The sequence below is a fragment of the Manis javanica genome, chromosome 4, assembly GCF_040802235.1.
Source record: "Manis javanica isolate MJ-LG chromosome 4, MJ_LKY, whole genome shotgun sequence".
Lineage (NCBI taxonomy): Eukaryota > Metazoa > Chordata > Mammalia > Pholidota > Manidae > Manis > Manis javanica.
In genome coordinates, this window is record NC_133159.1 from 104,123,452 (window position 1) to 104,148,958 (window position 25,507).

A 25,507-nucleotide genomic window follows, 5' to 3' on the forward strand; every position below is an offset into this window, starting at 1 on the left:
AAAATCAGAAAGTAGTTGTTGTGGGGGTAGATTCAGGGTGGGAGTGGAAATTGACTGGAAAAGAGCAAGAACTTTCTGAGTTGAAGGAAATGTTCTATATCTGGTTTGGTGCAGTGGTTACATGGATGTTCATAATTGTCAAGGATCATTGAACTGGACATTTTAATGCATGTAAATTACAATTTTTTTAAAGGGAGGAAAGACAGTGCCTTGAGCTTATGGTGGTGGTATTTGGACACCTCTGAGGCATAAGCTTCAGAAGAATGAACAGCCATCTTCAGTTCAGCAATCTGCTGAGAGTGGTTTTGCAACCACAACGTGGGTAAGTGCAAATGTCCATAATAAAATCTGCTGTGGCATACAACTATAGAGACCTAGTCTCATTATACAGGCCGTAGAACTAGGGGACTACCATTAGACAGGTCCCCTTCACTGGTGCTTGTCCTCCAGAATTCTCCAGAGGGAAATCAAAATCAAGGCTCTGGATACACTGGGTGGGAAGGAAGTTCATGTAACTGGAGCTGCCACTATTGCAAATTTCTAAATTTTTCTGGATGGCAACACTTCAAAAGACAGTCTCAGAGAGGAGACAATGGGCTAAAGTGGATTTGCCTCCAGAGGGAGTTACTGCAAAAATCCAGGCAAATAACCACAGGGCACACAGAAAAGGCACAGAGAGATTTATCCTAGTCCAGTGTAAGTTCCCAGACTGTGGCTTCCAGACAGCTGGCACTGACTGTTGGGTACCCTGCTGAAGGTAAAGCCATCTTTATCATGCTGTGGCCTTGAAGCTTGCTTTCTCTTCCTGCGCCTTGAGGGAATGAGGTATGTTAAAGGCCACTCTGTGGAGGAGGGATGATGGAGGAGGAGGAGCAATGAGCATGTTGTAAGAGTTTAAAGGTAAAAAGGCTGAGCCAGAGGCAAAAACACATCGAGTCCTACTTTGGGAAGATAAGGAAAGCAGAAGGCAGGCTCTTGTCCTTGGCTTTTAACAGTCTAACAGGTTAGAGCCTTTTCATGTTCTTTCAACTACTGTTGGTGGGGGGTGGGCGGGCAGGGGGTGAGGGGCACAGGATTTTTGCAAAAATGAATGGAGGCAACAAAATGTTTTTTTGTGAGCCTATAACCCCTTGAACTCTCCTTTTGACACTTTCCAGGGTCCCCCTCTGATCCATACTGCTCCCCAGTGTTTTCTGGTTCCTGTATTCAGGTTCAGTCATGGCTGGATTCAGCTGCCTTGTAACAGGAGCAGGAGGATTTTTGGGCCAGAGGATCGTCCGCTTGTTGTTGGAGGAGAAGGAGCTGCAGGAAATACGTGCCCTAGACAAAGTCTTCAGTCCGGAATTGCAGGAGGAATTTTCTAGTAAGTGAACTCAAGCCATAGGTATGTAGCTCCATCTTAAACCCTGTGCAGGTATAGGGAGGAAGTTCTTATCTAGCAAATTAAGGAAAATTGTAGGCAAATAGTGGCTGATCCCATGTCCAAAGTCATTAGAAAGAAAATCACAGCTGTTTTAGTATAAGAGATCTTTGGACACTAGGTCACTTTCCTTCTCATCTAGAAAATCATGTTAGCTCTTTCCCTTGGTAACAACTCTTTAATGTTGTGAAGATTTTTGACTTGGCAATTGCTTGGCAACATCTGCAAAGGAACCATCAAGTGCCATTAACCCCAAGACCCTGCTAATGGGTGCCTGTCCCTTTTGATGGTCCTTGTCATTTTGTGGCTTCACTTATCCAGCAATGGTGCAATAAAAGGTAGTGAAATCGAAGTTGAGTGTGTATGTGTGTGTGAGAGAGATTACGAGAATGGGGGTGGAGAGGACATACAACATACAGCGCAGAAGCCAGAGAGGCAGGGTGAGAAGCATTGTGAGCATGGACACCCCTCTTGTAGGTTCCCCATATGCTCCTTTTACCATGTCTTCATGCCTCATGGCCACAGGAAAACGACTGCAGAATTTGCTGGAGCAGCTTATTGCTCTCTTTCCAGCATGCTGCCCCTTATGCTGATGTAACAGCTGGATTTATAGTGTATTCCCCAAACTGTTTCACCCCCAGATCCTCAAAATAGTTCTGAAAGGAAGGTAAGAAAGGGGTCTCACCCCCATCTGGGCAATGAGAAAATCGAGGTTCACAAAGGTAGAGTGATTTGCCAAGGCCCTCTAGTTAATGGGTAGCAGGGTTCAGTGTAAGCCCTAGCTCAGGTCCCAGTCACATGGCCCTAGGGCTGAGTCCTGGCAAAGTGAGGCTTCAGTCTCCCAATTCCCCCCGTGCACTCCCAAACCTTTTCCCTGGGCCCCTCCCCAGTCCCAGCAGACTGGGTATCTACCCACAGGCCCTGGCTGCCCAGAAGACCCCACCTGACTCCACAAAGTCCCCCTACCCACTCTCCTGGACTATGCCTATCACTCCGCTTTTTATTTCTTCTGTGTTCTCCTCAAAGGCCCTATTTGCTCTACCCTGTTTCAATAGTAGGCCTGATAAATTCATAAATGATTGACTGATTGTAATCTTCACACTAATATTTGCAGACTGACAGGTGATTCCCAGAAATAGGAATGCTCATCCTAAAGGAGCCGTTTCCAGTGTGACAAGTCAGGTGGTGGCATGAACAGGCAGGGCCTCTATGGAGACAGTAACAGAGAACCCTTGCATTGTTCTTTCTGTGCTAAACACCGTGCTAAGCGTGTTACATGTGTCAACTCATTTGCTCCTCATAATGACCCCATGGGATAGGTCCTGTTGTCCTTTCTTAAAGAAGAGAGTGCAGGCTGAGAGGTTTAGTTCTTCAAGGTTACTGTAACAAAATACCACAGTCTGGGTAGCTTACGCACCTCAGAAATAAATGTATTTCACGGTCTGGAGGCTAGAATCCCAGATCAAGGCAGGGTCACATTCTGGTGAGCGCTCTGCCTAGTCCATAGCCTGCACCCTCTCACTGTGCCTTCACATGATAGAAGGGCCAGGGGATCTCTCAGGGGTCTCTTTTAAAAGGACACAAATCCCATTCATAAGGGTTAACCCTTGAGACCTAATCATCTCCAAAAGGCCCCACCTCCTTCACCTTGGGGGACACAGATGTTTAGACCTAGCAAAGATTAATTTACTTGTTCAAGGTCCCATGACTAGAAAATGGCAAAGCTGGATTTGAACCCAGGGAGCAGAGTGGCAGCAACTGTGCTCTTAACCACTAATTGGTCTAGTAGCTTCTCCCTGGACCTCCCTCCAACCTAGTTCACACCACGCAAGCAACTGTGTATTGACTCTGCAAATAACACTTCCAAAGTTCAGAGGCTTGGAGAGAGGGGGGCCCCCACGGCACCCACAGCGCCCTCTCCTGGTCTCTCCGCATGCCTGCGGGCCGTTGGAGTACAAGTGCTGTCCTCTCTTGCCTTCGGACTTCCTCCCCCTTCCTGTACCGATTCCTTAAATTCCTTCGAGCCAGTCAGCGGAAGTTAGCAGGACAGGAGAGGCAGAGGAAGGGAGGGGGAGAAGGGAGGGCAAAGGGGGAGACGCGATCAGAGGAAATCCTACTCCTGGACTGATTCCCACGGCTTCTTCTCTGCATTTCTCCCTCTTCGGGGCCTTCTTGGAGTTGATTGACATGGGAAGGGGTTGGGGCCAAGCAAACATGGCAGAGGTTAAAGAGAGTAGATGGTCCTTCCAAGTTGGAACCCAGGAAGGAAATCCTGCCCTGAATTTTACAGTCTAGAAGAGTGCCTGAGACTTGCCCCTTCACCTCTATGAACCTTGGTTTCCTCACCGTAAAGTGGAAATCAGAATACCTATCTCATGAGATGGCTGTGAAAGGAATGCAGAAAACTATGAAAGGTTTGTGCAAAGCAGAAAGCACAGTACAAGTGTAGGGTATTTACCCAAAATATGGAGTGTAGCAGAAGATCTGAAGGATGGTGGTACTGGCTGTACCAGCAGAGACCACAGAGGAGCTGAAGATCCAATGCTGCATCTGCTGCCCTTGGCTAAATGGCCAGAATGTCCGTCCGTTGGTGGCTGACGCACTTCTAGTACTGGTATCTTCTCATCAACATCTAAAAAGAGCCTTTCAGTTAAATCCATCATTCAGACCCATCCTAAATTCCCTGTTAGTGACTCCACTGTCCTCCTGGTCACCTGAGCAGGAACCCCTCAAGATGGCTTCGACTCTTCCTATCCTTCTCAGCCAGTAAGAACCAGGGCCTGAGAAGGTGAGGTCTTCCTTGTCTGAAGCTTGGTGTGGACATCTTGCTTTCCCTTGTATGCCCCACACCAATCCATTTTATACCCTGCGGCCAGGTTAGCCTCTTACACCACAACTCTATTTTTGTTTCTCCTCTTTTTCCAAATCCATATGTGATTCCTCACTCCCTGCAGAACTAAATGCAAATTCTCTTGCATATACACCCCATAATCACCCTATTCTCTTTAATGACTTTTATGAGCTCCCCATGAATCTCTTTAATGACTCTGTGTTCCAGGTATAATTGACTCCTCACTGCTCAAATTCTTTTTATTTAAATGAGATAGGATAGAAACAGATGTTTGCTCTTTCCCAATAAATGCCACACATTTTAATCTCTGTGCTTTTGTTTAATTCTTCCTACCACTGAATATGATCCTTATCAATCTGGGTAAAATGCTGCCTTGTTTGATTAAAAGTCACCTTGTTTAAAATGCCAGTTTGATCAGGAAACTTCAGGGTGCAGAAAGCCTTCCAATGGCCTGACTTGTGTTCACACAGAGCCCCAGAGCAGGATCAAGCTAACCCTGCTGCAAGGAGACATTCTGGATGAGCAGTGCCTGAAGAGAGCCTGCCAGGGCATCTCGGCTGTCATTCACACCGCCTCCATCATTGACGTCACAAGTGCCGCTCACCGAGAGACTCTGATGAATGTCAATCTGAAAGGTATAGTGTCCCGGGGAGGAGATGCAGTGAGATTGGCAGATGAGGCTTATACAACAGGGTTAGGAGTAGGAAGGGAGGAGAGCTGGAGACCTGCTAAGCCTGAGCCAAGTGCTTTTGCTTATCACTACTGACTGAGGGACTCAAACCTGCTATCCTTATTCTTTTAGATGAAGAAGCTAGGGCTGAGAAAGGCTAAGGAACTTGTGCAAATCCCCGAAGATAGGAGAGGGGAGCTAGAATTTAAACCTGCACCTGTATGACTCCAAAGTCCTTCCTACTGCTGCTCCAACCAAGTGTTGACTAAACTCCAACTTCAAACTCTTGCTGTCCAGCCACTTCCCGCCTCCCCTGGGCTGGAACCAGACCTAACGGGTGCTGCTTTAGTTATCATTTTAGCTCTTCATGTGCCTCTAAAGCACTGGTCAAGCAAAGCCAAGAACTAAGAGCTCTGATATGAAGTGCTCCCAGGGTAGTTCCAAGGGATGGGCCACAGCTCTGGCAGGGCTACTGAACAGGATCACCAAGGGTAGTGAGAATATCTAGCACCCTCCTGCTCACCTCCAAGAAGGATTCTTCTCAAGAGAACTAGGAAAGCTGTTCACAGTGGTCAGGCAGGACAGATTTATCCAGCACTAGCTTCCCAACAATATTTTCTTTACAGAAATAGTTTCCCATTATCCATAATATGTCTCTGCCGCTCACCACCATGCCCACAATTAAAGAGTGCTTCCTAGCCAGGTGCCCAGGGTCTACTCTTCTTGACTCTCATCCTTCAAATGCTTGATGGATCTTTCTGAGTCATGGCTTTCCAATCTACTTTAAAAGCAGGCACATTTACTTAAGGGATTAGCTTAAGTCCCTATTAGCTTGTCATGTAATGTCATTCCTCGGATCTGGAGGCCAGATTCTCTAGGACGACAGCACCCCAACCCCCAAGCCCATCTGTCTCGCATGCCCTGCTCTACAGTGAGACTAATCAGTGACTCCTCTTCTAAAGCAACACATTGCTTTTGAGTCTCCAGCCTAAAATAGCACAATTTCAAAAAAGACCCCCTCCAGTTTCTACTTAGCCATGCCTCTAACCACCCCCACACTACAAGGAGGATGCTCAGATTAACCAGTTTTAGTGTTTAGACCCTCTCTCAAAATTCCTACTCTCCCAGCTCCCGCCAACACGGAATTTGAAATCCCTGAGGAGCTCAAATAGGGACATCAACTGATAGAACCAATATTCCTCCCAGGTTTAGAAACTACTTCACAGTGATGGCCATTTCCCCCTCTGCCGGTAATTTAGCCCAAATTTTCTCAGCCTCTAGATTTAATTTAAATAAAAAATGAGGCTGTCTCTCCAGAAAACCAAATTCCCCAAAAGCTTAAAAGGGATATAAAATACCAAAATTAGACATGATGCTTAGCCTAAGAAATCCCTTCCTTCTTGTAGAGAAGGTGCTCTGCATTACCTCCTAGAGCTAAGGTTGCACCCAGCGAAAGCGGGTTTACAAGGTCCTCCCATTACAGGTCTGACCACCAGAGGGTACACTCCTCCTTCCGGGTGTTCATCAGACTCAACATAATGGCCAGCGCAGGGCTCCCGAATGCTAAATAAAAGGAAGGTTTATCACCCCCACTTTCCATACCTGGGTAAACAGAGCCACAGCCAGAATTAGGAATGGCCACTGTAGGGTACAAACAACCAGAAACAGTCTGCATCTCCAGCTGCTCCCCAGAACCCACTAGTCATTTGCTCAGTGACCCTCAAAGAAAGGTTGTGACAAAGTTTTTTTATTGGTTTTCAAAAAAAGAGAAAAATAGAAGCAATTCAATGTATATGTAAGAGTTTATATTGCCTGTATACAACTCCGTGTGGGTGTGTGTATGAACCCACGACAGGAGATCTTCAACTGACCTCTTTTATATAACGATTAGGACTATCCATATTCTGAGATTATGGCCTCCTCCTTGTTTTTTTTACTTAGAATTGCCTGTCTTCGATGAGGTAGTAGAGATGATAAATGGTAATTTCTTAATGTCCTTACTTGGCAAAATATAAAGTAGCAATACTATGTCCTTTCCCAAACTTAAAAGTGCACACATAGGTCCATGAAATCCCAAGGCCTAGAAATTCTTGCTCTCCAGAACAAATGTTGCTTTCTTTTCATTTTTGCATTTTTCCAGTGGCTATAGCACAGTCAGATCTCAGCCAGAAACAGAGGAAAGCAGTCCTGATCTGCCATAACCACATTACTTGGGAGTGGGGGGTGGACATGTTCTGTGGGGGCAGCGCTGGCCCTTGGGTTATTTCTTGACACTGACGGTGTGCTCCCCATGGGCAGGTACCCAGCTCCTTCTGGAGGCCTGTACCCAGGCAAGTGTGCCAATCTTCATCTACACCAGCAGCATAGAGGTGGCAGGGCCTAACTCCTACAAGGAGGTCATCCAGAATGGCCATGAAGAACAGGATCTCGAAACAACATGGAACAGTCCATACCCATATAGCAAAAAGCTTGCTGAGAAGGCTGTGCTAGCTGCTAACGGGTGGGCTCTTCAAAATGGTGGCACCCTGTATACTTGTGCCTTAAGGCCTATGTATACATTTGGGGAAGGAAGCCAATTCCTTTATTACCATGTGACCACGGCCCTGAAGAACAATGGCATCCTGTCACACGAGAACAAGCTCTCCATCGCCAACCCAGTCTATGTTGGCAATATAGCCTGGGCCCACATTCTGGCCCTGAGGACCCTGCAGGACCCTAAGAAGGCTCCTGGCATTGGAGGTCAGTTCTACTATATCTCAGATGACACACCTCATCAAAGTTATGATGACCTCAATTACAATTTGTGCCGAGAATGGGGCTTCTCCCTTGATTCCAGAATGAGCCTTCCTGTATCTGTGAAGTACTGGCTTGCCTTCCTGCTGGAAATGGTGAGCTTCCTGCTCAGTCCGATTTATAGATATAACCCCTCCCTCAACCGCCACTTAGTGACATTATCAAATAGTGTGTTTACCTTCTCCTATAAGAAAGCCCAGCGAGATCTGGGGTATAAGCCCCTCTTTAGCTGGGAGGAAGCCAAGAAGAAAACCACGGAGTGGATTGGCTTCCTGGTGAAACAGCACAAGGAGACCCTGAAAGAAAAGGCTCACTGATCTGGGGTGAAAAAGATGCGGAAGTGTGTGCCCTTGGGGGACTCCTGTCAAGCTCTACCCTTCTGGCTTCATACAGAAAGTAACACAGCCCCGAGCCCAAGCCCTTCAGCCTCCCTTTCACAAGATGACATCTTACTGTTTTCTTCCTGCTACCAGTAAACCTTCCCCGTCACCAGCAATCAGAAGCTCTGCACCCTGCGCACCCCCAGAGGGCAGACGAGGGGACTTGCTGTGGCTGCTGGAACCCCAGTCTCAGTGGCTGCTTCCAAGCTAGCAGGCCTCTTTTAACTTACAGCTTTGTCTGTTAGTTTCCATTTCCTTTGCTAAATGCAAAAGCATTTTTCATCTTTTAAAACTTCCTAATTCTTCCTACAGCTTAATGAAAACAGTAATAAATGCTTGAATGCCTAGCCTGGAGAAGTTGTGATTTATGTGCGTACATACCCTCCTCCTCTGCCTTCCACTCCCGGGGAATGCTACCTCCTGCATAGAAAAGCAGCATGGAACCGGGGCAGGCAGAAGGGTCCAGAGGGGAAAAGTAAGATAGCTAAGCACCTACTATGTTTCAGGCATGTACTAGATCACCAGACACCTCTGAAGTAGGGATTAAGATTCCCTTTTATTGATAAGGAACTTGATCAAAGTCACAGTAACTGTTAAGTGACCAGGCCGTTTAACCCAGATAGATTGACTTGAAAGCCCTTACCTGTACATGGGATCAGACAGCCTGCACTGCCTAAAATTTTCACCTAAATGGGAAGGGGTGGATGGGTTTGTCAGCAAAGCAGCAGAGCATGGGAGCATTATGGGCTGATCCTTGGGAGAGCCCAGCTCCTTTGGGTCACCTACTTCTTGCCTGGCCCTATGCAGGAGACTCCCTAGAACCCAGGGAATCCCGGAGGGGCTTCTGGGAGGGTCTGCATGCCCTTGCCAGATGGCCTGGGCAGGAGAGGGAGAAGCAGAGATGCAGCCAGCCTCCACCGCCAACACCAGGTTCCTCCAAATTCTCTAGGACACACCTGTCTCTGTGTGTTGGCCCCTCCAGCGATTCATAAACCCATATTCCAACCCTTCAAATCATACAGTGAAGCCACACCATGGGTTCCTGGGAAAGTGAAGGGCACAGGTATGAATTTCCCTGAAAATGTAACTGCCACTCAGCCCAAAAAGAAGAGGTCTACCACCCCACCCCTCCAGACTGACCTCCTCCCCACATCCCGCCTCTCCTGACACTGCAGGCTCTCTTCCTCTGGCCCTCTGCCTCCTAGGCCCTCTCCTTTCCTTCTTCCCTTTAATCACTCAACCTTCTCAATTCCCCTAAGGAGGGGAGGCCAATCAAGACATGTTTGGAGACTTAAATGACATAGTCATTAACTGAATGGAGGACCAACAGCCAAAAGAAACATTGTTGGGGCCCACAAGGCCTGTGTGACCTGAAGCAGGGGAGCGGGGTGGCTGTGGGGGGGTTGGCGTGTACGGTGCGAGCTGCCTCCCTCCAAGCCGGTACGGTGCTGTCTGCATGAAGCACAGCAGCGACAAAGGGCACATCCAACATCAAGAAGGCCACTTTACTACCCAAGGAATTTACAGGTCATGAATTCAGTTGAATCTGATGGCCACAAAGGATAGTTTAAGAATTCAGTCTTAAGGAGAAAGGGAAAGAAACATTGCCCTAGACAACAGATTTCCATCACCTTCAAAACCCCAGGGACAGAATATCAGCACTGGGGCCTCAGGGTGGAAAGGCCCCAGGTGGTGCAGTTAAGATGAGAAATGAAACACCCCTTCCTGCCTCTTTCCCTACACAAAACACAAGAGCCAGAGCCTGTCCAGCTCTTGCAGGCATGCACACCTTTGTATGTTCGTGCCAGTAACACAGGAAGGAAAGGAGAGTGGTGGAGTCTGGGGCAAGGATCCCTCAGCCGCAGTTTTAGCCTGGTGAAGTCCCACATCTATAAACCCATCCGGACAATTCTCAAAGGGAAGGGAAAGGGTAACAGTGCCCCAAAGAGCAAGGGGGCTTGTTCCATGGAGCAGAGAAAGAGTAAAGGTTATCTGACCAACCGGCAGTCTCAACTAAATAAGCATAAAGGCATCAGAATGTTATGGTCAACGAAGTCGGCCATTCACACACTGGGCGCTGCACGGACCCTCGGGCCTTCGCAGCGCCTGCACTTAGCCGCGGATGCAGCGCACGGGAAGCACCGCACGGGGGCAGCAGAGGCTCGGAGGGAAGCCCCTCCAGGATAGACAGTCCCTCCGCTTTCTTTTCCTTGCCTTCCTTTCCCTTCCTTTCCCCACCTGGGCGACCGCACAGAGGACGCGGCGGATGCGTGATGAAAGTGCAGCTCGGCCACCGACCTAAGTGCTACGTATGTATGAATCCAAAGAATGGAGCGGAGCTGAAGTTATTGGGAAAGGCCTCATGGAGCAGGGATCTCAGCTAGTCCCTAAAGGACGGGTGGTGCGTGGATAGGGGAGCGAAGTGGTCCAGGCAGCGTGGGGCAGTGGCATGGAGGAGAGGGTGGAATGTGGCAGCTGGGAGAAGCGGAGTGAGGAGGCTGGCCTGACAGGAGAGAAGGATTTACCCAGGGAAGTTTAGGTAACAGGGTGCCAGACTAGGCTATGGACTTGATGGGACAGGTCTCAGAGGGCTGAGGCGGAGCTGGAAGGCGGGTGAGGGCCTGGTGAAGGGCTAGCAGAGAGTGGCAGGGGGCCTGCCTGAAGGAGTGGGAGGGGTGGATGAGCAGGAAGACCAGCTGTTATAGAAGCCGAGATCCTCTGTCACCACAGCTTCGAAATTCTGTTACTTGGTAACAGACCAAGAAAAAAGCAGAAACTGACTCATAATTTCTCCTCTCATAACTAAGCCCAAATATCTAAGAGCCAAAATCTGGCATGCTTTTTTCTGAAGAAATTTCAGTGTGTTGCATTAAGAGGTGCTGGCCAGCATCCACTGGGAGTATTATGTAATATATGATATATATACTTATGACCTCATTAAAATACAAAAGATACCTGAATTCCAAAGCACATCTAGCCCAAGGGTTTTGAATAAAAGATCATGGACCTCTAGCAGCAGGATTATGCCCCAGGAGTGCTCTCAACACTTTATATAATAATCCTCAAGTAACAATCCAAAGTTGGTCCTCCTATTATCTGAATTTGACATATGAGGAAATGGAGGCCCAGAGAGGTAAATAACTCGCTTAAGGCCATCCACCTAGTTAGTGGTTTGCTTCCAGTAATAAAGAGGCTTTTTGACTTCAATGAGTTTACATGAAGATGGCGAATTCACATGCGTGCAGGAGCCAGACACCCAAAAGTAAGTGAAGCAGGCTGGAGCTAAGAGGCCTTAGGGAGAGGTGGGGAGTGTGGTGTGCTACAGAGTACATGCTCTGCCTCAAGGAGGCAGCAACAGTGAAGCCCCTGACCAGTCATGTTGGAACGCACCCCAAGTATGCCAGATCTGACTTTTCAAGGAAAGCAAAAACATGCCAGTGCTATGTGAGCCCTCTTCATTTCTAAATACTGGCAACTAATTTTAAATTTTAACAAGTGTGAAGACTGGCTTCTGGACATGTGGGCTTGTCCTCAAATTGTATGTGAGTTATTTTATTTCTTAATAAGTGGGTAGGGTAGTGAGGTGTTGGAGGCAATCTGTACATTCTTGGTGATAGATCCCAAGTATGTATTATATCATATTCTGTATTTTTCTGTAAGTTTTGATATAGGTTATAACTTTTTAAATAAGTTAATTTTGATTTTTCAAAATTTGATTTTTCAAACACATCTGCATGTTGGACCCACCCCTAAGGCTTTTAGTTATCCATCTCTGCTCCCAGTTTCTATTGGGGGTGATGAAACATGAGGCCTGGTAGCTACTATCCACAGTAAATGTGCAAAGTGCCATTAGAAAGGTAAAGTGTTTTGAAAGAGCCCATCAGGGTAGAGGACTCAGTAGCACCCTTGCATGTGGGCTGGATACTGGAAGATGAGTAGGATTTCAACAGGCAGAAATGTGGGGGAATGTATTCAAGGCAGAGGCAATGGAGTCTTCAAAGACACGGAGGTGACAAAGGGGAGTCATTTTCAGGCAACTATGAGACCAGTGTGGACAGACCAGACAGCACAAGTGCAGGAGGAATGGAAGACACACCTGGAAGGACGTGAGGACATGATGGGAGATACCAGGGTCATGCTGGGTCACCTCTAGAAGATATTCTGCCTCCTTCTTTCTTTCTCTTTAGAGCAGGAATTCTATTCCCCTTCTAAAGACCATTTGACATTTAATTACTTCACATGTAATATGCCTTCTCTGGAAAACTAGACACTTTAAGGGCAAAGAGTATGTCTCCATGTTCCCCCCTAGCAAAAATGTTGATAGCCAGGCTAAAGAACTTGGAGATTATTCAACACACAATGGGAAACTGTTGAAGATTCTGTTCAGCTGTCCCTGGAATATTACTTTGGCAGCAGCATGTAGGATGGATTGGAAGAGTTTAAGAAGATACTTCAAGAATCTAGGCAAGAAATAAAAGCCATATTTCTGTAGCATTAACCAAATGGGATGCATGGCAGCTGAGGCCAGCAGCCTAAGGCAAAATAAATACTACTCAGGAAATGCCTGAGTGGGGTCACAGCACCCCCATGCACATACTTCATCAAGCCAGAAACCTGGGTGTCCTCCCTCATTCTCCCTGCAGCCCATCTTTCGGCCCCATCAATTTCACCCCCAGAATGCATCCTGAATGTATCTTGTCCCTCCCTGGCAGCACAGCCTGGGTCAGGCCCTCAGCATCTCTTGCTTTGCCTCCCTGCCTAAAAGAGTTGCCCACGAAATCCATTCTCAGCAGAGTTGTCAAAGTTGTCCAACCCACAAAGATCTGACCATGTCACTCCCTTCCTTAAAGCCAGTCAGGAGAGCCCCAGGACTCTTACGACAACACTGAGTATCTTAGGACAACATATAATGCCTCTTAAGATCTATCCCCTGCCTACCTCTGCAGACTACCTTCTCACCAATTCCTGCCCTACCCCCAGATTCTTCAACTTTGTGCTTCAAGAATAGGGTAAGACTTGGAGCTTCCTGCACACGCCATGCTTTTCCATCTCACATGCCAGCGCATGGTGTTCCTTCTGTTTAGCTCTCACCTGCCTCTCCTGCCAGCACATCCTTCTCAGCTCCTTATGCAGCATCCAAATCTTCCCATTTTACCACCTCTACACCTTGTGCATACCTTATTGCATGGTAATTATTTATATATTCCGCTACCCTCACTACACTCTCATGTCCTTGAGGTCAGTAACTCACCATTTCATCTCTGTGTCACTAGTGCCTGGTCTTGTGCCTGACACAGAGTGGGCACACAGATGGATAGATGGACTGACAGACAAATGGATGGATGGATGGATGGATGGATGGATGGATGGATGGATGGATGGATGGACAGAGACAAAACACAAAAGACTGAACTGAATTGCTGAGATGTGGAGCGAAGAGTCAGGGAGGCAGAAGGAATGACAAAGCAAGAAAGAATTCAAGGGAAACATCACGGTATCAATGAACCTGAAGAAGCTGAGTCATGATTATGAGACTCAGGGCAAAGAGGGGAGGCAGCACTGGGTTTGGGAAAGAAAAATGAATTCCTTTGCACTATATGAAGGTTAGGTGAGTGACTAAAAGGAATAGAAGGAAAACATTTCTGTCAAAGCAAAACATAACTGCTAAGATTTTAAGGAGACTGGAAATTATATATAAAACCTGAAACCATGTAATGCCCAGATAATTTTTATACTACAAAAAAAGAGGGCATTCTATTTTAAAAACTGAATTCAAAAGAAAATTTCCCACTCCTGTAAGTGACTTAAGGTGAGGACAATGAGTCCCTCAGGTTGCAAAAAGGGCTTCTTAAAGCACCAAGGGACTCGGCAAGGGGAGTCCTTCCTTTGTCATGGCCCACAGTCCCACACAAGGTGATGTGTGGGGAAGGGAGCCGCTGGTTTGAGGCATAAAAGGGACTTCTGTGGAGGGGAAGGGAGGACTCACAGAAGTGGATTGGCTACTCCGTCCCAATGACAGGGGGCCCTGGAGTCAGTTGCAAACTCTGGAACAGTCAGCAGTGTGTCCTAGAAAGGTGAAGCTCCCCACCAATCAGGAGTGCAGTCTTCCCTCCAGAAACAGAAGAATCTGCACCAGCACATCAGCCATTCCCCTAAAACAGATGCTGGGACAGGGACAGGCGTGACATGGGATGCTAGCCTTGTCGTCATCATAGCATGAGTCCTGGCCATGAATGTAGGAGTGTCTTTCCAGTGAGCCTGGTCTAAATTCCTCCGGGCACCACTGGAGTCTATGAAATCCCTGGTGTATTTATGAGCAGGGCAGCTTCCCGGGTGGTCAACCTGTGCAGTTGCACGGGGCCCTGCGCTTCACTTACTGCTCTGCCGTGGGGCTCCATGTTTGATTTTGGACTAAGCCTTGTAAATTATGCAGCCAGGCCTGATGATGAGAACTTCTGTCAGCAGTAAGCCAAACAACTCCCACTAAATCACTAGCAAGGGAGGCTCCCTGTCTCCTCTTGGAAAAATCAGGGTATTTGTGGAGTTCAAACTTTAGAACTATTAAAGGCCCTACAGACTCCAGCTTTTACCTGTGGGCTCCTTCCCTTCCCCCATTTCACAAATGACAAGATTGGGGCCAACAAAGTGAACTGATGTCCCCAAGGTCACTCACCAATCAGAAGCTGAGCGGCACTAGAACACAGGGCTCTCCACTCTGCTGCTCAAGACACACGTGGTAAAGAAAAGTGGAAAGTTTATAGCAGGGCCCTGGGGCCAGGAGGGACCCAGAGTCTGTGGAGAAGCCTCTGCGCATTCAGGGTTGGGGACGTGCAGGGCAGCTTCTGCCACAGCTGCAGTCACCACCTGAACACATTCCAGCCACGACAAGCTTCCAGCACGGCCGCCCCTGCCTGCAACTCATTGGCTCCCTTGGCACCCGTCCCTCTGCCAAGCACTCACACTTCAGGCTGCACCTCCCAGAGGAAGACTCCAGCCTTCCAGGAAGGGGCGAAGTATCCCTCACCAGGCACTCTTCACAGTCCAGGATGGTTCCGTATTAACGTGTCTGTCTCTCCAAGGAGAATGTGGTCTCTGGGAAGGCACCATGGGGACCCTGTACTGACAGCCCAGGCACAGCTGTATTTCCACATCTGGCCTGAAGGGAACAATTGACACTATGAAAGGGAGGGAGGGAGGCAAGAAGGGAGGGATGGTGGGGAGAAGGAAGGAAGGATAGAAAAGAAGCAAAGAGGAGGGAAGGGGGAGGAAGGGAGGGAGAAGGGAGGGTGAAAGGTAGGAGGGAGGCAGGAAGGAGGGAGGGAGAAGGGAAGACAATGTTCTGAAAGAAAGAGACGCTGGAGAATAAATGAGATTTTAAGTATGAGTGTCCCCTACACAAAACAAAGTTGGACTCCCGCCAGGTATTAATGGTGACCAAATATGCACTGCCCTGAGTCTGGCCTGACCTCACAGTGCTGCGAAGCAGGTAGGGGGAGGCACAGACTCCCAAGAGGCTGTCCTACCAGCATACTTGTTAAGGAAAAAAGAAGGCAGAGATAAGAAAGAGCATTTGGAAAGAGGGCAGAGGAAGGCTTATCCACTCCCCGACAGCCTGAGCCCCCTGTGGAGCACACTCAACCTCGCCCTCTCACTCAGCTTATGGAATGTGGCCCTTCGTCTGTACAGGACCTCAGGGAAGGGACCAGGGGGCTGGGGAAGCAGGAAGAGGAGGGCAAAAAAGCAGAGTATTCTCGTATTTTGGAAGCAGACCATTGCTGCCAGTAAGAGTGAAAACTGGGTTCTCTTTCAGTTTTGCCCTGAAAGTTAGGCAAATCCCTTTATTTACCTGGATCTATTTCCTTACCTGCAAAATGAAAGTTGTGACCCATTTCTACAGTCTGTGACAGTGACTGGACACTGGATATCCCCTGGCACCTTCGTGCTTCTGCAGCAAAACTTCACCATGCCACAGCCCTGCTCTTGAGTAGTTTCCTATCCCTGCCCCAGCTCTACAGGCAGCTGGCTCCTCGGTGGTAAAGGGAATGCTACCCCACCTAGACATGGATGATCGACGCAGGGGACCAAGCAGGAGCCCACTAGATATCAGTTCCCTCCGTCCTCTGAAATCCCATGACAGCTGAGCTGCAAACCTAAGGCTGACTTAAACAAGTTCCCTTGTCTTGCATTGAGCTACAGATGCTCTCCAAGGTTTTAAGCTCTTTGGCAATCACCGGATACTAGAGTAGGGAGAGTCCATAGAGTTAGTGCCTCCTAAAGAGGAATCAGAACATGGCATACTCTCAAAGAGACGGAGAACCTGTCCCTTCTTTCTTCCTCTGTTCCTCTGGCTTCCCATCCCCTCACCCCTGCCTCAGGGGCTGGAATTCCAAGAGAACACAACCCACACGCAAGCAACCGCCTCTCTCCACCTTAGAGGCCCCCAGGAGCTCTAACATAAGACAACCGTCCTGCGACCACTTGGTTTCCCAACCTTTGCACCACCCCTTCCAAGAACCTTCACGTTTGTTATTTTGCTTGATCTTCTCCAACACCTCACACCTGCATCTTTCCACTTGACCATTTTTACACAAGGCCAAGATCAAGTCCACCTGTAGTGCCCATCCTAGGCTGCCATAATGTTAGACAGTGGGTCCATCTGTCCAGTGGCCTGGATGTGAAGTCTTGTCCATAACCCCTACTATGTCCATTAATGTCAACCCAGAGGGCAGTAGAGCTACTTCAGCTGAAGTCTTGAGCTGGTCCTTTTCTATCAAAGTTCTGACTTTACTCAGATACTCCCTAACAGTAGAAATGTCTAACCAAATTCCTTAGCAGCCCCTTGTTTAATTAGCCTCTCCAAGGTCACACACTGCCCCTTGCCCCCACACCACCAAAGCCAGAAAATGAGGATACTGCCTTATTTTCAGTGATGGTGACCCTGACTTATGGACACACAAGTTTTTAAGACTTCAGCAGAGCATCTCCCTCACCCTGAGCCTTTGCTGGAGGTACCACCTTACTCAGACATAACCCTTGAAGCCTTGGTAGAAAGTTCTGCCTTACCCCCGCCTCCCCAACTGAAATTCCAAAATTCATTCTTACAATTTACAAAATAATGCACCACAAGGAAGCTGGGGTTGATGTCAGGCAGGCAACAATCAGCCTTCCCCTTCACCCTTCTGGAGAACCTGTGAGCTTCTCCATCTCCCTCATGCCCATACCCCTGGCATCAAGCACCAACCTAGCTCATGGGCATGTAGGGTGCTTATGGAGTCAGTTTCAGGGTCTCTGCTCTTACTGAGCCACAGCCTTGGTGCATGGTGGTGGGGAGTGCCCATACACAGCAAATGTGTACAGGATATTTTGGGAAAATCTCTGCAAAACCAGCCAGCCCTCCTGGGTCTGGGAAGACATCTCAGGGGAGCATCTCCTGTGAATAAATGACTGCATCAAGTTGCTTCTCCATCAAGTCAGCTGAATCCCTGGTCTCCAGCAACTGAGGAGGTCTGGAACCTGTCAATCTGAAAGTGGAACCTTTCACTTAGGAGGAAACCCCTCCAAATATGTTCATGGGAATGCTAACTTGAGCACTGCACATATGCAGATGCTTTTGTCCAACCTTAAGCATGGGGCAGCTGAGTACATGAAACACCTTGCCACCCATCTCTTTGGTTTCCAAAGCTGAGTATCCTGGCAGCAGTGATGAGGCAGGTCACCAGATGGACCCAGAGAGGTCTGTGAACAGTGGCCTGGGTCCCACCGGGGCAGTTAAAAATCAAAACCCATTGGAATGTGCTTTGGGTTAACAGAGGTGACCTTGAACACCCAGACAGGCAGCAGGGAACTGCAACCTGCAGACACTTGGGACTCTGCTGGGGGAAGGGAGGAGCCCACCAGCCTGTCCATGGGGGATAGCTCATGGGTGTGCTCCTTCCCTTTCCTTCCAGGGGCAAACGGTGGGAAACAATTCCATTGCCAAGGGTGGCTGGGAGAAGAAGTGAAGTACGAATGCTGTGGTGTTAAGTGAGCTGACAAAGGGAATGGAGATCAGAGAGAAGGGAAGCAAGGCAGTCCGTGATTGGTAGGTTGAGAAGGGCCAGCAGCAGCGATGCCCACCTGGCATTATCTGAGCAGCCAAGACAGACACTTTTCCTGGTCCTTACTTACTAGCTTACATGAGATAACAGATGGGGATGGTGTGTGTGAAAGGCGGCCCTACCAAGAGTGGACAGGCAACAAAGCCTGCTGCATCAGACACTGCCCGTGGCATCTACAGATGCCCTCCATACCCCTTTCCAGAGGAGAGGATTGGAAGCTTATGAGTTTTACTTACCATAATCCCCAAGAAAGAAGGTGCCTGATTACTTGGTCCTACAGGCTTCTCAACTCTGGTTGACCATTAAAGTTGCCCGGGAAGACTTTTTAAAAAGTCCCAGGTATTTGGATTCCACGCCAGACCGATTACTCAATCTCTGGAACAAGTTTTTTGTTTGTTTGTTTTTAAAGCTCTCCAGGCAATTCTACTGTGCAGCTAAGATTAAATTAAGAAAATCTTAAATTACTCAAGCCTGGAGAATTCCAAGTTTTCCAGGTGCTTTTTTTCTAACTGGAACATGGACAAAGGCCCGCTCTTAACAGCAAGTTCAGGCTGAGCATCCTTTTATGGCGTGAAGACCAGAAGACGAGGTCTATGCTGTGTCCCCACAGACCACTGAACAGTATACCTCAAATACCTGGTTTAATAGAGTTTTCCCAAGGACAAAGGGCTAGACTGGTGGTCACTTCAGGCCAGGATGGTCAGGCTTGGGGAGGAATGTTGCAGTAACAAAGCTGCTTGCCTCCTCCCAGGACCAGGACCCAGCATTCAGTGGCCCTGCTAGGCAGGGTAAGGACTTGTGGAAATTCAAAGATGTAGTACCTATGATCATTAAAAGAAAATAAGGTGCTTTCATGCTTCCATTTTTCTATTTTTTGTGAATCCCTTCCTTACAAAGTGCTCTGTTTCCATAAGGTTAGGCAGAGAGACTAGCTAAAATACATCTTGAACAAAAGTCCAGTCTGGCTGGTAAATTCCATTCAGTATGATCAGCAGCTGTTAAGTTACACTTTGGAGAGCTTGGGGAAAGAAAATACTGTGTTATGTGGTTCAGGAATACATTAGAAATGAGACCTAAGACTGCCTCCCTTCTGCATAACTACCTCTCCCTTGCCCACTGCTAAGTCTCCACAGATTGGTTCTTACAAGGAATGAAGATGCAGCTCTTTGAAAGAGATACCAATGGTATAACATCAACACATTCCCAACAACCCAAAGCCACATTAGTGCAGAAGTGCTGCAGTTAAGTACTGGTAAGAATGGGCACTATTTAGACATCAGCCAGTTCCAGGATAATCTAGGATCCACCGGAACATTCTAACACAGGAGTCAGCAAACCTTTCCTGTAAAGATGCACAGCATAAATATCTTAGGATCATGGGCTGGATGGGTGTGACTGTCTCCCAAGCAAATTTTAATTACAAGAGGCCGGCTGGATTTGGCAGTTTGCTGACCCCTGGTCTACTAGAACATAGCTTCCATAGATTGGACTGAGTGACATTTAATGGGTGACAAATAAGAAAGAATGAGATGGTAAAAGACTGATGGATTTAATGACAAATATTCCGTATTGGTTGCTGAACACCAGAATGCTGTCCAAGGAACCATCATTAAATAAAAGGCAAATCTCACATACACAAGCACACGCTCACACAAAACCTGTTACTTTTAGGATCATTAAATTATTCACTATCTTAACAAACAGTTGTAAAATAACATTACAGTGAAGGAAAATGTGCATAAACTTCTGCACAAACTGTGTGCACAGAAACACCATTCAGATTGTCTATAAACACAGGTTCTTAATTTGTACTTTTTCACATATGTACAGCCTCTTGATCTTGAAGAGACCATATGGCTCAAGGGGTTAACGTCTCATCTTCTCCTTCCAACTCAGATTTAATTAAGCCATTTCACCATTGAAACTGCTCCAGGTTTTGCTCAGTAAAGGACAGCCTGTACTTGACCAGCCTCCCCAAAAACAGATGATACACTTGCCTCCACCATCATTAATGAGTTGGCGGAAGGAGTCTTCAGATTAACACTTTGAAGGGTGAACCACAGTTAACAGGGTCTGCTTAAGAAATTCTATTATTCTAAAATTAGATACAAGAAACAACCTCCTGAATGCATTTAGACTCACTTAGTGAAGCCATGTTCCCTGAAGAATTTAAGAAAAATGGAATCACATTTTAAATGCACATGAAAGTAGGGTGTTGGTGTTTGGACTGTTTTCTTCTGCCAAGGGACTTGTCCATACAAGGGATACTGAAGCAGTAGCTGGCTCCTTATCTGTGGCAACAGGAAGAACGAGAGAGGTCAATGAAGTCTAAAGACTTCCACTGCCACGAAATTATTTTACATTAGCTTCAATCTCCTCTCCCCATTAACCCTTTCTTGAAAGCTCCTAATATGTTACATACTTGATGTAGATGAGGCTCTGTAATAGTATAACAGTGGCAGAAAAGGCCAAACAGCCCATAAAGTGTATAATCAACCATGAATAATCAAAAGTTGGATGCAATTTCATAGGCACAGACTTGAGAGAACTTAAAACAGCTGGAAGAGGTAGACGTGTGTAAAAAAACCACAAAGAAATAAAATACCTACAAATTGGGTGTGTTATTTTCAGATGAGTCTTACACTTTGAATTCAGACTACAAGAGTCAGAACAAATATTGGACACTTGCTTTGCTCACATTACCTTAACTAAAAGAAAATAAATGAATTAGTATCTTCCAAAACCATATTTTCAGGCATTATAAAAGCCCAAAATTCTCAGGATTGTTTTAAGTGTTTTTAAAACAACAAAGACATGCTTTCTTACAGTCCCCAAAGAGGTTCTTTGTTAGAATACAACTGATCGAGTATAAATTACCAGCATCCATGGAAAGTTTGCTAAAGCAGTCTTAAGAGTTTTTTTTTTTCCCTTCAAGTGTGTGTCCAACAGTTTGTGAAGATGCTTCCTTGAAAAAATACAGGGTAACAACCCCTAGTGAAGAAAACAATATTGTTTTCCACAACTCTAACTTCTAAAGGCTAACCTAGGGGAGGGATTTTCAGCATGGGTAACTGAAATCTATACAAGAGTAATCTAACCACAACCTTCTACTAGAAATGGGACATACCTAGGATACCCTAATTATGTGACAAAGACCAGCTTTGTCAACAAGGACATCTTTGGCCCTTCTAGACTAGCCTTAAGTTTTCCATCAAGCATAAGAATTTTCAGTGTCTTTATTTGATTATATAAATCAAGACAGGTTAAGTCTTCCTAGCAGCTGGGCGAGAGAGCACAAAAGGTCAAACTACACCTGTCCACACTATCATCATCCCAGGCCTTCCTAAGACAGGAGTCATAATACTGATCTACCTCACAAAGATGTGAGAAACAACTGACAATCATTAAAAAGCATAAAGCACTTCACAAATATATAAGTGCTTTTTTGGCATTTATATAACCAGCAGAAAACATTCAACGCTTGTGCTATTTGGCAATTTTGAATTTACACTTGTCCCTGCTCGTGTCCTCCTTCTGTAAAGCCTTGAGCTTTCTAGTACCTCCCCATGTAGGAAAAAGAAATGTCTACTCAGACTTGAGCTCCTATCAGTATGGATGGAAGTGGGGGTTGGATTTATCTCCCCCATTTCTACAGAGGGGAACAGGTACAGAGATACAAAGCGAGGGCAAATGAGACAGAGGAGCCTGGCGCCTCAACATGTGAACATTTGCTTTCCTCGATTTCTCACATAAGGCCAGCAAAACTCTGAGCTAATTAACTTTTGAAGCAGGTCACTGGGCCAACTGTTCATGGTCTGAGGTTCTCTCAAAACAAGCTTCAGGCTGGCCTGGGTTAAGAAAAAGTCAGACATTACTGGGACTGTTCCACTTCCCTGCACTTAAAAGATCACAAGTGGGACCTGAAAGAAAGAGTAGGCCTGGTACACTCCTAAACCCAGGAAAGGGTCTGGTCTTCCACACAGACCACCTTTACCCAGCACAAAACTAGAGAAGTTTGAAAGAAGAAGCAAAGAACGAGGAACAGAACCTCCCAGATCTGAAAAAGTGTTACAAATTAATTTCCAAACCTCAGAAGTTGTGCCCTTGAAGTGAGAGTTTGTAGCTTTTCGGCCCAGTCTCCCCTGGATGCCTCAAAATAGCAGCTAACTGTGGCTCAGAGAAAGGAAGGGAAGATTATAGAAAACATCCCCTCCCACAGGACTGATGAGGTTCCCCTCTACGTGGAACTACAGCTGATGTCAGGGATAGGACAAACAGTGGCTTAACAGCCTGGGAGAGGGGGAAGAGCAGGCAGGATAGAATTATTCATACCCACCTGCCTGTTAATTTTAACCCATTACACTCTCTCCAACCATACCCTCTCCCCGCTGATTGCGCGGGCATCTCAGCCCAACCTAGTGACCTGCCTTCAGGTCGCCTCCCCCACCCCCACCCCCACCCCTGAAAGCCCCTTTCCCAAGGTCCTCAAAGTCCGGGCTCCTCTGTGCTCTTCCCCTCCCTATAGTGTGTACTTGAAGTCATCATGCTCAAGCACACTTCCCAAACATTTCTTCGCTGGGGAGGAGCCACGTGAAAATACAGTATCCCAACATAACAATTATTACTCAACCATCCCCTTGAGGATCCCCACCACCAAAAGGCTCCCCAGTCACTGTCAGACTGTCCCTCCCTCTCCTTCCCTCATCTTGCTATAGGGTCTGTCCCCAGGACGTCTATTCCCCACAAGCCTCCTGAGGCTCTGACCCTAGCACAGGTGCAGCTTCTGATGCTGCGCGAGGTGCGTCTTGTAGCGGAAACCCTTGCCACAGCCCGCGCACTTGTGCGGCTTGTTGCCGGTGTGGATGCGGCGGTGGCGGATCAAGTGCGAGCTCTGGATGAAGCTCTTGCCGCACTCGATGCACGTGTAGGGCTTCTCACCCGTGTGCGTGCGCTGGTGCTGCGTGAGTGTGGAGAAGTCGCTGAAGCGCTTCTCGCACTGGCCACAGCGGAACGGCTTCTCGCCCGTGTGCACGCGCAGGTGGTTCACCAGGTGCGAGTTGCGCCCGAAGCCCTTGCCGCACTCACGGCACACGTAGGGCCGCTCGCCCGAGTGCGTGCGCTTGTGCGTGAAGAGGTGCGAGCTGACGCTGAAGGTCTCGCCGCACTCGGAGCACATGTAGGGCTTCTCGCCCGTGTGCACGCGCTGGTGCTTCACCAAGTCCGAGCGCCAGCTGAAGCGCTTGCCGCACTCGCCGCAGCCGTGAGGCTTCTCGCCCGTGTGGATGCGCTGGTGGTTGGCGAGGTGCGAGCGGCGCACGAAGCCCTTGCCGCACTCCCCACAGGCGAAGGGCCGCAGCGCCGCCACCCCCGCGCCGCTGGCTGCCGCGTGCGCGCGCCGGTGGCTCAACAGATGCGAGCTGAGGCTGAAGGCCTCGCCGCACTCTGGGCACGGGTAGGGCTTCTCCCCGGTGTGCAGGCGCCGGTGCTTGAGCAGGTCGGCGCGCCAGCTGAAGCTCTTGCCGCAGTCGGCACACAGGTTCGGCCGCTCGCCGGTGTGCAGGCGCAGGTGGTTGGTCAGGTAGGTGTTGCGACTGAAGCCCTTGCCACACTCCCCACAGCGGAACGGCTTCTCGCGCGGGGGTCGGGCCAGTGCGGGCGCCGCCCCAAAGCCCCCCGCCCCGCCCACACCCATCAGCCCCACCATCGCGCCACACTCGCCCGCCAGGCCGAAGGGCTCCAGGCCTGCCGCGGCGGCCACCTCCGCCAGGCGGTGCATGCGCTGGTGCTGCAGGAAGGCGGCACCCGGGCTGAAGCTCTCCCCGCAGTCGGGGCAGATGGTGGGTGCGTCCATGATGCTGGCCACCAGGCTGTCGAGCTCCCCGAGGTCCATGGCCACGGGGTGGTGGAGCTGGGGGAAGCGGCGGTGGGCAGGCTGGTCGGCCCTGTGCCGACCCCCCAGGGAGAGGCGCCGCCGCCAGGGAAGCGCGGGATGGGGCGGCTGACCCTCTTCCTCCTCAAGCCGGTTCTCCCCAGCGCTCTCCACCTCCTCCTCTTCGCGGGGGCTCCGGGAAATGCTGTCGGACTCAGACAGTCCTGGGAACATCGCCATCTCGGCGACACCAGATTGGTAATCTTCTTCCTCACGGAAAGCAGCCCCTTCTTCCTCACTCAGCAGCCCCTCTGCAACAGAAAAGGTTGCAGTGGGTGACTATACGTGGCGCTTAGAAGGTAAACCCAGAGGAAACCAGTCTCAGTAAGAGTGTGGGCCTCAGAGTGAGCCAGGCCAAACTTTGCTCTCCAAGGTCCCTGGGACTCCAGCCTTCTTCCCACCTGGTGCTCCTGGGGAAGGCCTAAAGGCCAGCATGCTTCAAACCTGTGGAGAACTCACCTGGAGCCTAGGCCTGCCAGGCCCCCAGGTAGCTGTCTCTGGCCCAGGTCCCAACCACTGTACTCAGCAGAATGAGCTAAAGGCCTGACAGCCTTTGAGATGGTTATGCCTGGACCAGATAGGGCTCCGCAATTCAGGAGAGATTCGCTCACTCTAAGAGCTACCAATGCCCTTCAAGGCCCTGGCCTCAAAAGACAAGAGCATTCCAGTCAACCACAAGAAAAACCACCTGCTTAACCAGACCACAGACTGAGTTTAAACATTTGATCAGTCTACAACAGCTCAAATGGAATACCGAACCAAACACAATCCAATTTAAGGGCTTTTCAAGGTGAGGGGAGTGAAGGGGCGGGGCAAGGGGGAAAAGGAGAAGTGAGCCCAGGGCCCAGAGCTGGTATGCCCAGCATAGAATGTGATGCAGTACATACAACTGTCTGTCTCTGGCCGCTTACCCCAAAAAGGGCACTCCAGAAAGTTATTGAAATATGAAAGACTGTGTGTTGAGTGTTCACTTCAGAGGAGGGCAGCAGGGAGGCTGGAAGGTGTCACTGAAGGGATATAGTATCACAGTCTTGGCCATGAAGTATTTCAGACCATTTCTGTCTCCAAGGCACACACAGCAATGAAGCAATGAATGCCCAAAGGCGGAGACAAGGGATAGATGAAGGTCCAGCATTTACTCTTTCCAGGTCAAAAATAGCAAGGGAGTTAGCAGAGACCTAGCACTTTGGGTGTTAGGCACAAGAACTTGGACAGATCACTCACCACCACATTGCTTATCTGCAAATTGAAATGATGGGTGTAACTAAACATTTTGATACTTCGTTTACTCAGTACTGTGCTAAGTCTTTATATGTGGCAAGTCATCTAACTCTCCCAACACTCAGTGAGGTAGGTTCTTACGTTAC

At 48.4% G+C, this 25,507-nt stretch overlaps 2 protein-coding genes across 8 annotated transcripts in view; one reads left to right on the top strand and one right to left on the bottom strand.

The window, feature by feature from the left end:
• The first annotated feature begins 844 nt into the window (after positions 1-844).
• On the top strand, positions 845-8,461 carry LOC108390800 (3 beta-hydroxysteroid dehydrogenase/Delta 5-->4-isomerase-like). 2 transcript variants are annotated; one of them, XM_017650061.3, is made up of 4 exons: positions 845-1,003; positions 1,158-1,363; positions 4,742-4,906; positions 7,240-8,461. In XM_017650061.3, the coding sequence occupies exons 2-4, from the start codon at positions 1,219-1,221 to the stop codon at positions 8,049-8,051; spliced, it is 1,122 nt and encodes a 373-aa protein (XP_017505550.1). In that variant the 5' UTR covers positions 845-1,003; positions 1,158-1,218; the 3' UTR covers positions 8,052-8,461. The 2 variants fall into 2 exon arrangements, with proteins under 2 accessions (XP_017505550.1, XP_017505551.1); XM_017650062.3 differs by having other exon boundaries at positions 853-1,003; positions 1,211-1,363.
• The window catches only part of ZNF697 (zinc finger protein 697), a 53,983-nt gene continuing 29,845 nt past the window's right edge, over positions 1,370-25,507 (bottom strand). For 5 of the 6 annotated variants that reach the window (XM_073234496.1, XM_073234494.1, XM_073234498.1 and 2 more), the window contains 2 exons: positions 23,150-24,391; positions 1,370-4,052 (listed from right to left, as the gene is read on the bottom strand). In XM_073234496.1, the coding sequence (XP_073090597.1) occupies positions 3,826-4,052; positions 23,150-24,391 (1,469 nt within the window). In that variant the 3' untranslated portion in view covers positions 1,370-3,825. Of the gene's footprint in view, positions 4,053-19,741; positions 24,392-25,507 lie in introns of those variants that run through there. The other variant, XM_073234493.1, reaches the window with a different exon arrangement.

What these genes read in the sequence shown, in the direction of transcription:
- LOC108390800 (XM_017650061.3), top strand. Translation starts at nt 1,219, where the DNA reads ATGGCTGGATTCAGCTGCCTTGTAACAGGAGCAGGAGGATTTTTGGGC. An exon ending in ATTGCAGGAGGAATTTTCTA is followed by an intron (nt 1,364 to 4,741) that starts GTAAGTGAACTC and finishes GTGTTCACACAG; the next exon opens with AGCCCCAGAGCAGGATCAAG. An exon ending in GATGAATGTCAATCTGAAAG is followed by an intron (nt 4,907 to 7,239) that starts GTATAGTGTCCC and finishes CCCCATGGGCAG; the next exon opens with GTACCCAGCTCCTTCTGGAG.